General features: G+C 36.6%; 1 protein-coding gene across 1 annotated transcript; it reads right to left on the bottom strand.

Moving 5' to 3' along the window:
* Positions 1-305: 305 nt before the first annotated feature.
* Positions 306-12,890, bottom strand: LOC116262495 (casein kinase 1-like protein HD16). The gene is made up of 17 exons (XM_031641931.2): positions 12,704-12,890; positions 11,398-11,990; positions 11,121-11,249; positions 10,939-11,012; positions 10,784-10,853; positions 10,543-10,598; positions 9,921-9,992; positions 8,196-8,290; positions 8,039-8,105; positions 7,805-7,934; positions 7,490-7,708; positions 7,246-7,388; positions 5,997-6,171; positions 5,815-5,905; positions 3,923-4,080; positions 3,220-3,408; positions 306-681 (listed from the first exon to the last, which is right to left on the bottom strand). The coding sequence occupies exons 2-17, from the start codon at positions 11,851-11,853 to the stop codon at positions 622-624; spliced, it is 2,184 nt and encodes a 727-aa protein (XP_031497791.1). The 5' UTR covers positions 11,854-11,990; positions 12,704-12,890; the 3' UTR covers positions 306-621.
* Positions 12,891-12,970: the final 80 nt, after the last annotated feature.

Below are 12,970 nucleotides of genomic sequence, written 5' to 3'. Positions count from 1 at the left end.
GTGTAACACCATAAATGAATTCATTATGGTCTAATTATTAAGAATGGGCACTTAAATTATGTTCTACTGATCAGAAAATATAATTCTTTTGGCTGAAATGAAATATCTATGAAAAAGTGCAAATTCAAACTGCTATGAGGGAGGACCTAGACATGCACAAAAACCAAGCAATCTAAATGTTGACTCTTACAACATCAATGATGTAGAGATTATAGTACAGTTTACATTAGTAAAAAAATTAGTAACCATAGAGAGAGAGTGGGGGTGTGTGTGGTGTGAAAAAGAGAGAGAGAGAGAGAGAGATATGAAATTAATACAGCAACATGAAAGTTGAAACTATTTGACCTGAAGTACAGATAATTAGTAACTAGTTTCGACAATATACAGGAGGGAAAAGAACAAAGGGGCCTTCCCTGCATTAAGCCTCAATTGTTCGATGACTTAGCTTCTCTCCTCCAGATCTTGAGAAAGCTATACAATTAACAACATTACTTTCTGGAAAAAAGTTTGTGAAGAATTATCCAATGTCATGTTGCCACCTTTTGCAGTTACCTCCTTTCAGTCTGCATTTGAACAGCTTTCTCCCGGTGAGAAATGTCCAGTGGAAAGATGGCAGGCAGCTCAAGACACAGTACGTCCATAACACACAGACGCGAGATACAGATTTTTTGCCCACTTTTCCTGAAAAAGAAACAACCATGATATTAAAACCATTTTATGTTTTCACTAGAATGGTACATGTTACCATTTGCCTATTTCAATAACAAGTGAACAAAATTTACTTGCTAGAATCTGAAGCCCAATTTTCAGAATAGCCAAGGCAAACATTTTAAGTAACATGAGAACAGAAAACCACACTCCAAGCCGCTTCCATGAGAGCAAACAAATACACCCAGATATAGTTATATTAATTAGTAGGAAAGCAGAAAAAAATTGCAGTTACACAAGGTACGACTTATCCTGGTCCCTGAGACAAGTCACAAGTACAGGTCTCAGCTATATCTGTGCCATGTAGAATTTTGCAATAATACAGGTTCTTATATATAGGAAAAAAGACTGATACATAAGAGGGAAACAACATAAAAATCCAAAATAAGAAAACATTGCAAAAAAAGAAAGCACACATCTGTAAGATATAATAGAGAAACGACTAAAATATATATAAAATGTCAATATATAAGAAAAAGTAACAAACTAATAACTGCAACAGAAAGTAATTTCAGAAGGACCACAACCCAATATCTTACTTTACTATTGTTTGTCTGGCCTTAATATTGCCACCATTTCAAAATATCACTATCTGTGGCTGCCCAAAACAGAAGATAATGGCAAACATAATTTCACGACTTTGCAAGTATATCACAACTAAGAATACTGGTAAACTATAATGCCATCACAGATATGCAATCATTAAACTATGTTCTAGACTACAAGCAAGCATGGAAAACTTCATTGATGAAACTTCCATCGAAAGGAGGTTGACAAGAAGAAAACATCATACGATCACAAATATTTAATTGCGATCAGTGTTTAAAAACTTGTCGAATTAACAAGTTGGCTCGGATAGGACCCCGGTAGGGCAACTCGGTTTCATCTAAAACTCGGTGTGACTCAGCCAAAACTTGCTTGCCTCGGCCAAGTCACAAGTCAATTAAAATTCAGTGAGTTATGTTCAATGGCACAGTTGAAAAGATAAAAGATACAAGGGTTTATCATAATATTATGCAAAAAATAAGGGAAACCCGGCCTCGGGTTTTTTGTTTCTTCAGTGCTCTCTCTTGTCCAGTGAGGGTCAGAAAAATAAAACCATCATTGTTCGACCCTTGTTGTAGCTGTCGGCTGACCATATTCTGGCAAAAGCGGTGGGAGTTGCGACTCCGACAGAATTACCAGCGTCAATGAGGAACCCGATGACTTTCAAGGTTTTTCTTTTTTCCGACCAAGTACCCAGCCATCTGATGACTCTCTTTCTCTCTCTAGCCCCAAGGGGCTTAGTGTAGCTAGCCAGGTTCCTGGGCATGTAGAGCCTATCATCAGTTCGTTCCATGGGTGTTTTGCTTCTAGGGGCAAGTTGGCTTTCTTTCTCCTCCCTCTTTTCCAGCTCCCCTCTCTTTTTTTCCCAGCATTTGTTTCTTTTCCAACGCTACTCTCCTTTTTTTCTGGCTTCTCTCTCTTTTCCCAGCATCACTCTCTCTTGTTTGCCCATGTCACTCTCTCTCTCTCGTGGCATCTCTCCCTCTCTTTTCCCAGCATTTTTGTTTTTTGTTTTTCCTCGACAGATTTCAGTCTTTCCATCTTGGGGACTATGTATTTATATAGAGTCAATGCACATATCAAGATTGTTATTGCCACGAACCTAATATGTTTTTCTTGTGTTTAATAATTATGACCTGCATTTTGTGTGGCTGATGTAATCATGTTACGGTTGATGTTGTATATTTGTCATGGTGTTCTGATTCCATACCTGTAATGATTTCAGTTTTTGTATTACCGGTGTCCTTCACTTTCTAGTTGTTAGTTCCACTGAAGCACCATACGCATGTCCAAGCAACATGGAGTCACATTGCAAATACAAGGTTATATTGCAAAGAAATAGCTAATCGTCAGTGCGGGTGCAGCCTGACACGGCACCCGACTTGGTCAAACCGAATCGGGTGCTGCAGACTGCACCCGTTCTTCTTTCTCTTTCTTTTGGTCATCTTTTTTACTTCTCCTATCTTTCCCTCTTCCTTTTTCCTTCTCCTATCTGACTAGATTTCTATGTTTGTAAATTTGCTAGGTCTTCCTTTTGTTAACAGCAAATGAAATATTCAATTAAAAAGTAAAAACTTTAGTCTAATGCCCTAATTGTGTGGGTTTTGGTCATGACATGAGCAAATATAACTCAGTTATGACTTTACTTGATGTTAGTTTGACTTAATTATGAATTATAAAACTAATCAGGTTATTTTATATTGTTTTATGTTCAAATGACAACTTCGACATTGTATTTCTTTGAAGAAATATAATTAACAAAATTGACCCATCGAGTTATGAGTCAACAACAGCCGAGTCCAGTCCCGAGTCACTGGGTTTTAGAACATTGATAAAGATTGCTATGATACAGCAAATTGTAGAAAAACCCTAACTTTGAGATGTGGGCTTCCAAACTTTGGAGGTGAAGACGGTGGATGTGAAAAAACTGATAACAGTAAAACAATCCATAACATTTGATCACACCTTTACGTGAGTACTTGGAAAGGCGGAAGTCCTTAACGTCTCTTGAGTTTCATCTGTAGGTTTGCGCTTGGGGACACTTAGAATGAGTGCAGCCTGATCCCAAGTTGCTGCTGTCGACGTAATGCGGTAACCATTGTCCCATCGTCTGTGTATGCCCTCACTTGGGTAAAGAAAATCTAATTCCACAACCTGCACACATTTTCCAGTTAGCAGATCTAGCTATAAACTCTGAGCTCAAGTATTGCCACAAAATATTACAGAAAGGGAAAAGAATGGTTGACGGAAAACAAAAAAGAAAAAAAAAAAAGCCTGCACAAGCCTGCAGAAGAACCACTAGTAACAACTTCAGATCCACCAGAGAGATTTCCACGGAATTTTAATGGGATAACAACTTTAAAGTCACCACTCTCGTCTGAATGAGCAGAGATGTGAAAAGAGCAGATTATGAGAATTTAAGAAAGTTGCACCTCATTAAGTGGCTTAAAACAATTCTACTTAAGAAAAGGTAATGTGAATAAAAATTCCTCATTTTATTTATCAGAATTGGTTAAAGAATGTATAACCAGTCCCAGTACTACAGTATGTTGATTGTGAAATTCCAAATCCAATAGGAACCCAAAAATTAAGTTAAGACTTATGCCAAAGCAACTCCAAGAGACAATATGATAAAAAAAATTTAAACTTCTTGAAAGAAACTGCTAACCTGATCTGCAAAGCCTGCATTGCGAGACATCACCACACCCCACCTACTTCCAGCAGTTGCCATGGAAGTCACATGAAATCCTTCTCTCCATTTTTTGTTTATCCATTTAAACGGGAACGAGTCACTAACTTTGTAGGATTGTTGTGTATACATTGTTCCTGAAACAATTCAAGGTCTCTTCAGTAATTGACTACATTTGAAAGCCTGACAGAGTATGGGAACTCAGTTCAGTTAAGGTGAATAAGAGATTTGCAAAATCAAACAATTGCAAGGATGCATGAATACGGAGGTACTATTTAGACAAGCATGTGAATGACAAAGCACATAACACTGATACCTAAAAACAGACATACATCAGCCTCTTTCGTATTTATATTCTTCATTGTGTGAAAAAAGCAACCATATTCTCATTTGTATAGATAAAATAAGTCCGTCACCCATTTCATTTCCTTTTTACTGAAAACATTATATAGTGAAACCAACACCCCCTTACCAGAGACAAGCCTTGCGGTACATACTCCAAAGAGATGCACAAGACTGCCCTATAAGTACGTCTTTTGGTACCTTTGAGGCATAAAGCACATAAGCGTACAAGCATGCATATTTTAAGGCATGTTTAGAAGGATTCAATTTGCTAGCTAATCCCCCTATTCAAAAGTTTTGAAAGAAAACCCAAAAGGTCATTAAATAGCTAACTGAAAATTTGCATCTCACGAAATTTCCAAAGCTCAAGTATACTAAAGAAGAATAGAAATTACTTAATCAATTAATACTCCATATTTTATGTCATAAAAGGGCAAGGAATGTTGAAACTAATTACTTCTTTTCGGACTGAGCAGGGGATAGATACTGAAAGGTTTCAAATTTGAGATGGAAAGAATGCACAATTATAGATGGATTAAGTAAATGACTATGCTTTTCTATAGTAGGAAAAACTATTTAAGAAAAATAATGGCATGAATATTTGTACAAATCGAAAGTAAAAAGGAAAATGTGTACCTAAGACTTCAACATGTAAATAAGCAATTGCAAAAGAATCTTAGAAAGAAATTGGCATTAATATCTCAGAGAAGTCTCAATCTAGTGCAAGATTACTGGCACAATTATATAAGAACTATGTTACTTGCATCATCACATATGACAACAAAGAGAAAAATAAGGTCACAGCTAGACAGTCAAGTTGAGCATATACTGTAATTGAAGTCGATAAAATGATGCTAAGAGTTCACTCTAAAGGATAAAGAATGCCTTTCTTGGGCTTTTATAGTTAAGTTTTTCTCAGGTATTCATTGATAATTTTGTTTTTCTTGGGAATACAAAGAACTTAAAAATATACAAAATATAATAATAAATTATGAACTTATAGTAATTATGTTTACTAAAACCAGTCATAAACTGTCAAATTATTTAAAATGTGTTGAAGAAACAAAAAAAAGTGTAAAACGAGAACTGAACATATATACTATAAAGTGGTTTCACAAAAAACGAAGAAATTCCACATAAACATTGCAATATTCTTTTATTTCATGACATTCTGATTCATGACAAATTCACTTTTTTGTATTTTACTTGTTTTTTTTGTGATATTATCAGGACACTTTGAAAAATTCATTGATGTCTCTGGTAATGCGCCAAATCTTAATCTACCCATGCACAAAACACAAACCAAAGGCTCATAGAAAGAGAAACCATAAACCACTCAACCCATTCAACTGAATCCTCTCACTTGATATCTGATATCTAAAAAAAGTTTTAGAAAAGGGGAAATGATGGTACTAGTTTCATAGTCATGAACAAACAGAAATAAGTCATAATAACAAGGTACATCAGAAAAATAGATGTTCAGCATCTGTATGGAAAGTAACATGATGGCATCACAATAACATGCAAACCTTTAGACATTACAACCAAAGAATTGCCATTACTGGCACCAGCAATAGCACTGATGTAGTAATTCTTTTCCCACTGTTCCACTATCCAATCCTATAAATAATTAAGAGAATGAAGTTAGCTTATACTTGTTCAAAATAATAAGCAGTAAAAGGCAAAACAATAATTTGCATTAGACATAGACCTTGTGGAGAAAGTATGGAGACAGCTCATATACTTGTGAACTAAAATTAGTTCCAGCATCCATGATAAGTGCCCACAAATTTGAACAAGAAGCTATACAACTGATAAATAAACCATCCTCATTTCCTTTATCAATGTGTTGTGCCAAGCGTGAATCAGCAACATTATAATGATACCTGAACAGAAGCACATCAAATTCAAAGAAAAACTTGTGATCAGGTAAATGTATACATAAAGTGACCTTTCAAGTAAGAGATAGTGCATATCTCTCAAGAAAATTATTAGAAGACATAAAAAAAACTAAAAGCTTGAATCTCATAAAATGAAGCAAAAATGAAAAATGGCATGGAAGACAGAGCTTTCCCGCACAAAGGTTTGGAGAAGAAAACCAATCTGGATTTATAATTTCTTTGGCTAAACATTTTAAAAAGGGGATTATCATAAGATTTTTGTAACAATGCCAGACAGATACATTCAAAACCTTAAATACATAGCGACTTCATTTTCCTTAGGAGCCCAACTGCAGAAAGATCCGCAAACACATGTACCATGTCTGTATGTGCATGCATTGACAGTTTACCACTTGTTAAGGTTGATGCAAAACCAACATGATCAGAATTTTGTTTCAATATACTCAAATCCTTTATAACCAATTGATTTCCTAAGATGCATAAGATGGTGATATCGAGTCCCATCTGCTATTATATAATAATGTCAATGGAAAAGGGTGGTTTGCTCCAAAATTAGGAAAGAAAAACCTGAAGAGGGGCGTGTGGAGAACTAGTATCCAAAGAAACAAAAGCTGTAATTCCATAAAATAGCCATGCACACTTTAGTTCAAGACAGGGTATTACTTTATTTACATTATAAAGCATTCACGAAAGCTTCATAAAAGAACAGAAATACTCAAAAAGCAGCATGTCATAGGAAAAGGTGAGATGTAAATTTTTTTGCCAAAAGGCTTCATAAAAAGATCAGAAATATCTTGAAATTCTCAAAATCTACTTTTCTGGAAAGGTTTTGCAAAAAGAAGAGATATCCAGAACAACTGAAACCAAAAGAATGGAAAATTGCTAGCTGTTCCAACTGAAACCAAAATGAATGCCAAATTACTAGCAGTTCCAATAAAACTAATGATGCTCATGAACCTTTTCACTTTTCAGTTAACCAAACAAAGGAAATGGGAAACAAGGAAACACCAAGGAACTTGGTTGAAGTCCACATTGAGCAAAAGTATTATAGGCATATACCGCTGCTTCATTGGTGCTCTTGCATTGTAAACTGAGATCCACTGAGTCGCAGGAAGTCCTAGCCGGACCTTCTTTTTAGCCCGGCTATCGTCATCTTCATCAGCAGTCAGCCTACCTCGTTTTTGTCCAACTTGATAAATTATCTAATTAAGCACAAAACCAGACACTTGAAAAATCCAGAAGAGGCGTAGAAACAGGAGAGATACTTAAAGCATTACATGTTCACCATACCAACAACTCCTACCTTCTGTGCACCATCAGTATTGATTGGCCTACCAGCTGGATTGGGCCCAATCAGTCCATCAAATAGAGAGATAAGCTTGGAGTAGTTAGGTTCTTCATCAAACTTCAAGTTCACAACAATTTCAAGAAAATGCTTGAAAGGTGGTGGGCAGAAACAACATAGCATTTCTGGAGATGTTGCCATTTTTTTCTTGCAAACAAGGAAAGATTTGTTGTCACCCTGAAAAGTGAAAACAATGCCTCTTTATGGTTGAACTGTTGATTGTGTGTTGACAGAAGGAAAAAGAGGACAGACTAGATTTTTTTTCATAATCACCTGATATCCCTGCCAAGGTAACCTCCCCCGGTGAAGGAATATGAGTGTATATGCCAGTGATTCTAAATCATCTCTTCTACTAGCAGTTCTTCCTAAATGCGCATGAACACTAGCATATCGAACAGTTCCTCTGAGAAATAACATCAACAAAAGAAATTACTAATAAATGGAAAAGTAAACCAACCAAATAGCTGTAATGCAAAAACTTTGTGTACATAAAAACAGAAATTATACCGGAAAACATCAGGACGCTGATCATATTCAACATGGTGACCAGTAGAGCTATCCCTCCATTTTGTAGCTGCACATGCATTCACAAGTGTGTAAACATACTGTAGCAGAAGGTTATGCAACCACAGGAGAAAAAAGTTCAAGAAGCAGTTATGTTCACCTAACCCAAGATCAACAAGATACAACTTTTTCTCAGATGGTGTGGCCGGTTGACCAAGTAAGAAGTTCTCAGGCTTCACATCACCATGGACATATCTGACATAAACAAATGACACAGAAGGAACCAGAAAACTAGATAAATTTCCACTGAATATAGTAATGTGAAAAAAAAAAAACCCATCATCTTCACTATTCCATTTTGAAAAAAAAAAAAGCACCACAGAGAGGACACTTCCAATGAACAAACGACGCTTTTGCATGCTCATGGTGCTGTGTGAGTGGTTCAACCTTTTTGAAGAGTTAACGTGCATGTAGGTCCCTGCATGTGTATGTGTGCACTTGAATAGGCGCATAGAATTTCTGGTAGATATAACTTAATTGTGCCTAAGACAGAAATTAGAAGAATAGCAGTTAGATTGCATAGTTTACATGTTGACCTCATAGATAGGCAAGCCACCTATGCAATTCCGTGAACTTGAGTTCATCTATATTAAATTAAGTTTTTACATAAATATTGGGTACATTCAACTAAGTGGAATGACCAAAACCCCACTAAAAGCAATGGCCACTTTAAAGAAGATATTATCAATTCTCAGGGTCAGCAAATCTTCTGCTTTTCATACTCAAATTGTAAAATACACCTCCAAAAGGTATTTGACCTTGTGATCCCTCAAAAGAAATAACTCCCTTAAAACCATTGAAACGTGAAAATGATAGGAGAATGTGTGTGTGTGTGTGTGTGTGTCCCTCTATCTCTCTCTCTCTCTCTCTCTCTCTCTCTCTATATATATATATATATATATATATATATAGACTAGTCAATCCAAGTCCATTGACTGCAAACAAATAAATACATATTTATGTCAATAAATATAGGAACAAATATTTTTATAATTTAATACAAAAAATGCACATATATATTTATAGGACAGAGATTAGCCAGCTAACCAACAATTGTGCTGGCTAACTGACTGGTATATTATGACTAATTAATCACTGATTTGAAACACAGGTAGGCTGATAACAGTAGCAAGCCACTAGCTGGACTAGTCAACTGATGGGATTCTGATTCTTTCTCTCTCAACATATATATACCAGATAGTCTGATGTTCCCTCTTCAAACCATCAGATGATCAAAACAATTTGATGGACGTGCTCTACATAATTTATGTAAGAATACAAGTTATGAATCACATTATTTCAATGTGTAAACAAGAAAATAAGGTAGCAAACAGTAATGGCTTATGATTGATTAGAAAATTACATCTTTAACTCCCAAGCATATTTTTAAACAAAATTGTGCTGAATGTATCCATACATCAATTATGAAAAATGCTTGTATGCCTCAGTGGGCACACATGTGCATACCAGAACTTGAAGAACACCATTGCATATGGTTTCTAAAATATGAGCACCAGAAAATATAAGTACTTCCTGTGCACTAATCCGAACTGTTGGACTTTGATAGGTTTATGGTAAAAAAATGCCAACTCAAAATAAAAATGTCAATTCATAAAGGTGATGGTCAGCTTACTTTTTGGAAAGCTATTTCTTAGCGTGCAATCATATAGTTGAAATTAATCAGTACAAGTACTCATATTTGGAGTATGTGTGTGTGTTTGTGTGTCTAGAGACACACACATACAATATTTATGTAAATATAATGCTTGCATAGGATGAAAAGAGAGAGAGAGAGAAACAATCCCTTGAGGTTACATGCACATACCCTCTTGAGTGCATCCTCTCCAAAATTGAGATGGATTCCACAGCAATACAGGCTACCATTTCTGATGACATTCTGCACATTCAAAAACATGCTATCATTAGAGCAGTAATGCAAGAGAAAATGATATTATGAATTACTGGTGGCCTCAAAACATAGCGCAGAGCTTGCCATTTTTTAAAACTATTACATTGAAATTTTAAAGAAAACAAAAAAAGTGAAAAAAAAATTGTGACATTTTGAAATATCGCAAAAACAAAAAAGTTGTGTTTTATTTAATTTTTTTAAAACATATTTTAAAATTTTTGGAGCTATTAGTAGAAAAATGAGGTGTATACTGAACATTATAAGGAGATGAAGGTACTAGAACAAACACATTGCATACACATTTTAACAAACAACAAAGAGAGATCAGCCACGATGGAAGGCAAGCAAGCATATAAGAAGAAATATGTAGAAAATGCCTGAAAGCAAGATTAAGGCAGTTAAAACTTAAAAGTCAAACATTCAATAATTACTGAATCAACTTACTGATGCTCGTTCTCTTGAGAAAAGATATCTACATAGATGATTACTTGAACAAAAAAAAAAACTCATACGGAGTAGAAATAAAACATGTACTTACGATTGGCCTGAAGAATTCCATGCATCCCATAAGCTAGGGCCCAGCATATCCATGACCTGCAGATGATCACAAATTGGCACTTAGAAAGAACATGCTAGCAGAGAAAGGATCCACGTATAGAAGCCAAATAGCCAACTATATAATGCAGCTTTGCAGAAAGCAACACTGTGGAAATCATGATGAACCAAATGGGCTCACATATCATAATAGAAATAATAGATTCAAAATATTGAGATCTCACCATAACGTAGTAGTCACCCTGCTTGCCTTTATAATGCACCTTCGGAACCCCATGGCTGCCACCCAGAGCGCTACTTGCAAGAAAGATGGATTCATAAGAAAAATGCAATTAATCAGAAAAGATGCCTTAATCATTAGATAATGTGTAGAACGCACTTGTAAACTTGCCACTCATAAGGTGGACCAAAGTTGCAACCTTTGCTGCTTCTGTGCTCAAACTTAAGGGCTACCTGTGCGAGCAAAAGGATCAAAATCTGTTATACAACCCAAAGAAATGGATGGAAAAAGGCATCTAATCCTCCCAGGATCAAGAATTAGAATGGCAGAACAGAATTAACCTCTAAAGCCCCAGAACCAGTTGAACGTTCATTACCACCAGAGACACGACGACCAACAAAAACTTGTCCAAAGCCACCTTTGCCCAGCTTCCTCTCCACTTTGTATACAGGAGACCCTCCCACCTGAACCTGAGCAGAGCCAGAAACTTAAGATGAACAAATGATAACCTTATGAAAGTATGTCTTCCTCATCTAGCCCTAGAAAAAGATAAATAAAATATTGCCAATTATTCTGTAAGAAGTATAATAATAATAATAGTAGGTCCTGGTCACATACCCTTTCAGGGAAAGGAGCGGTGCTACCTTCATCTTCTTGTCCTGCAACTTTATCAGCACTCACACCTCCACTATCATCCCCCATCATTCTGTTGCCAAGATCAGCAGGTGCCGCCTCCTCTTGACCAGCTTCAAGATCAGCTTGGTCTAAATGCTGGTCTGCAAGGTTCACAGCACGATCGGTGCCCAACCTAACATCCACAGGTACCACTTTCCCACCAGCAGCTCTGTTCCTCTTCAGAACCTGAGTTCTTGGCTTAACTGCTCTATCTTTTACCTGGGCTTGTGCTGCCTCGGCAGCCTCTTTTGCTGCTGCAGCTCTTGTTCGTATACGACACCTGGTCCTGCAAGCCTGTTCTTGCAGCTTCTTCGTTGCAGCACACCTTGCCCGTGTCCTTTGTTGGTTATTTACTGGGGGAGCACGACCTTTGCGTACTCCACTCCGCAACTCAGGCATTCTTCACCCATACAATCCACAAACCCCCTTCCAGAACTGACCATATCGTTTCCATCAGAACTCCAAATTTGGCACCATTAGTTCACCACAACAACGCAGTGAAACACCAAATTACAAAGATAATGCAAATCAACAACCTGAAGGCAAGATAGTCGAGATTGATCAGAATGGCAGAAGCACGGAAAATTCATTCTGCCATAGATAAATCAACACACCACTGCAATGACCGACAAATAAGCAAAAAATACAACTCGGGCATCTTATTAGTTCAGAACATAAGAAATAACCCAAACTAATCTAAACGCACTAAAATAGTAAAAAACGGACATGAGAAACGCACGTCTGCAGCACATAATGGTCACCAACAAACCCTCTCTTGAAATCAGTAACCCAAAATTATGAAAAGAAAATCCACCGGAATCCCTCTTTTTTCAAGACAAAGACTAATGAAATTTATCAAAAATTTTCCAACAAAACAGAAAAACTAAGAGAACAAAAAAAAAAAAAACTTTTGAGAACAACAATACAACAAAACCAGATATAGCACTGCCCAAATTCTGAAATAGAAAACCCCCCTCCCAAACAAAAAAAATTTACCAAGATCGGCCGTGCATATCCGGATAAAAAACCAACCGTCGACAATCAATAACAGGAAATGGTTCATCATTTTTTCAACATAACACATCGAAGGGATCGGTTTCCAGCGGAAAAATAAGCTAGCCGAGGATCCTAAAACCACAGAGGCTAAAGAGATACACAAACACGGAGTTCGCCTACCTGTTGAGATATTTAAGCGAATAAAGATAGACAACGGCGCAAAGATATTGATGACGAGATCTGAAAATCTTACCTGAGATTTCACGGATCCTGGAACGGCGATCGATCTGAGCAGCCGGTTCACTGATGAGGAAGGAAGCAGGGTGAAAGGGCAGCGTCCTCGCAACCCGCTCTCTCTCTCACTCCCTTTTTTTGTATTTCCTTTCTTTTATTTTTATTTTATTTTTGCCTTATTTTTGCTCACCCTCATTCCCTCTCAACGCACTTTTTTATTCTCTTCTATTTCTGTTTAGCAGTTATCACAATTTACAGGATTTTTATTCTCTTTTGTTTCTGTAGG

Source organism: Nymphaea colorata, chromosome 10 (assembly GCF_008831285.2).
Source record: "Nymphaea colorata isolate Beijing-Zhang1983 chromosome 10, ASM883128v2, whole genome shotgun sequence".
Lineage (NCBI taxonomy): Eukaryota > Viridiplantae > Streptophyta > Magnoliopsida > Nymphaeales > Nymphaeaceae > Nymphaea > Nymphaea colorata.
This window is presented reverse-complemented; position numbering and strand designations above follow the sequence as displayed.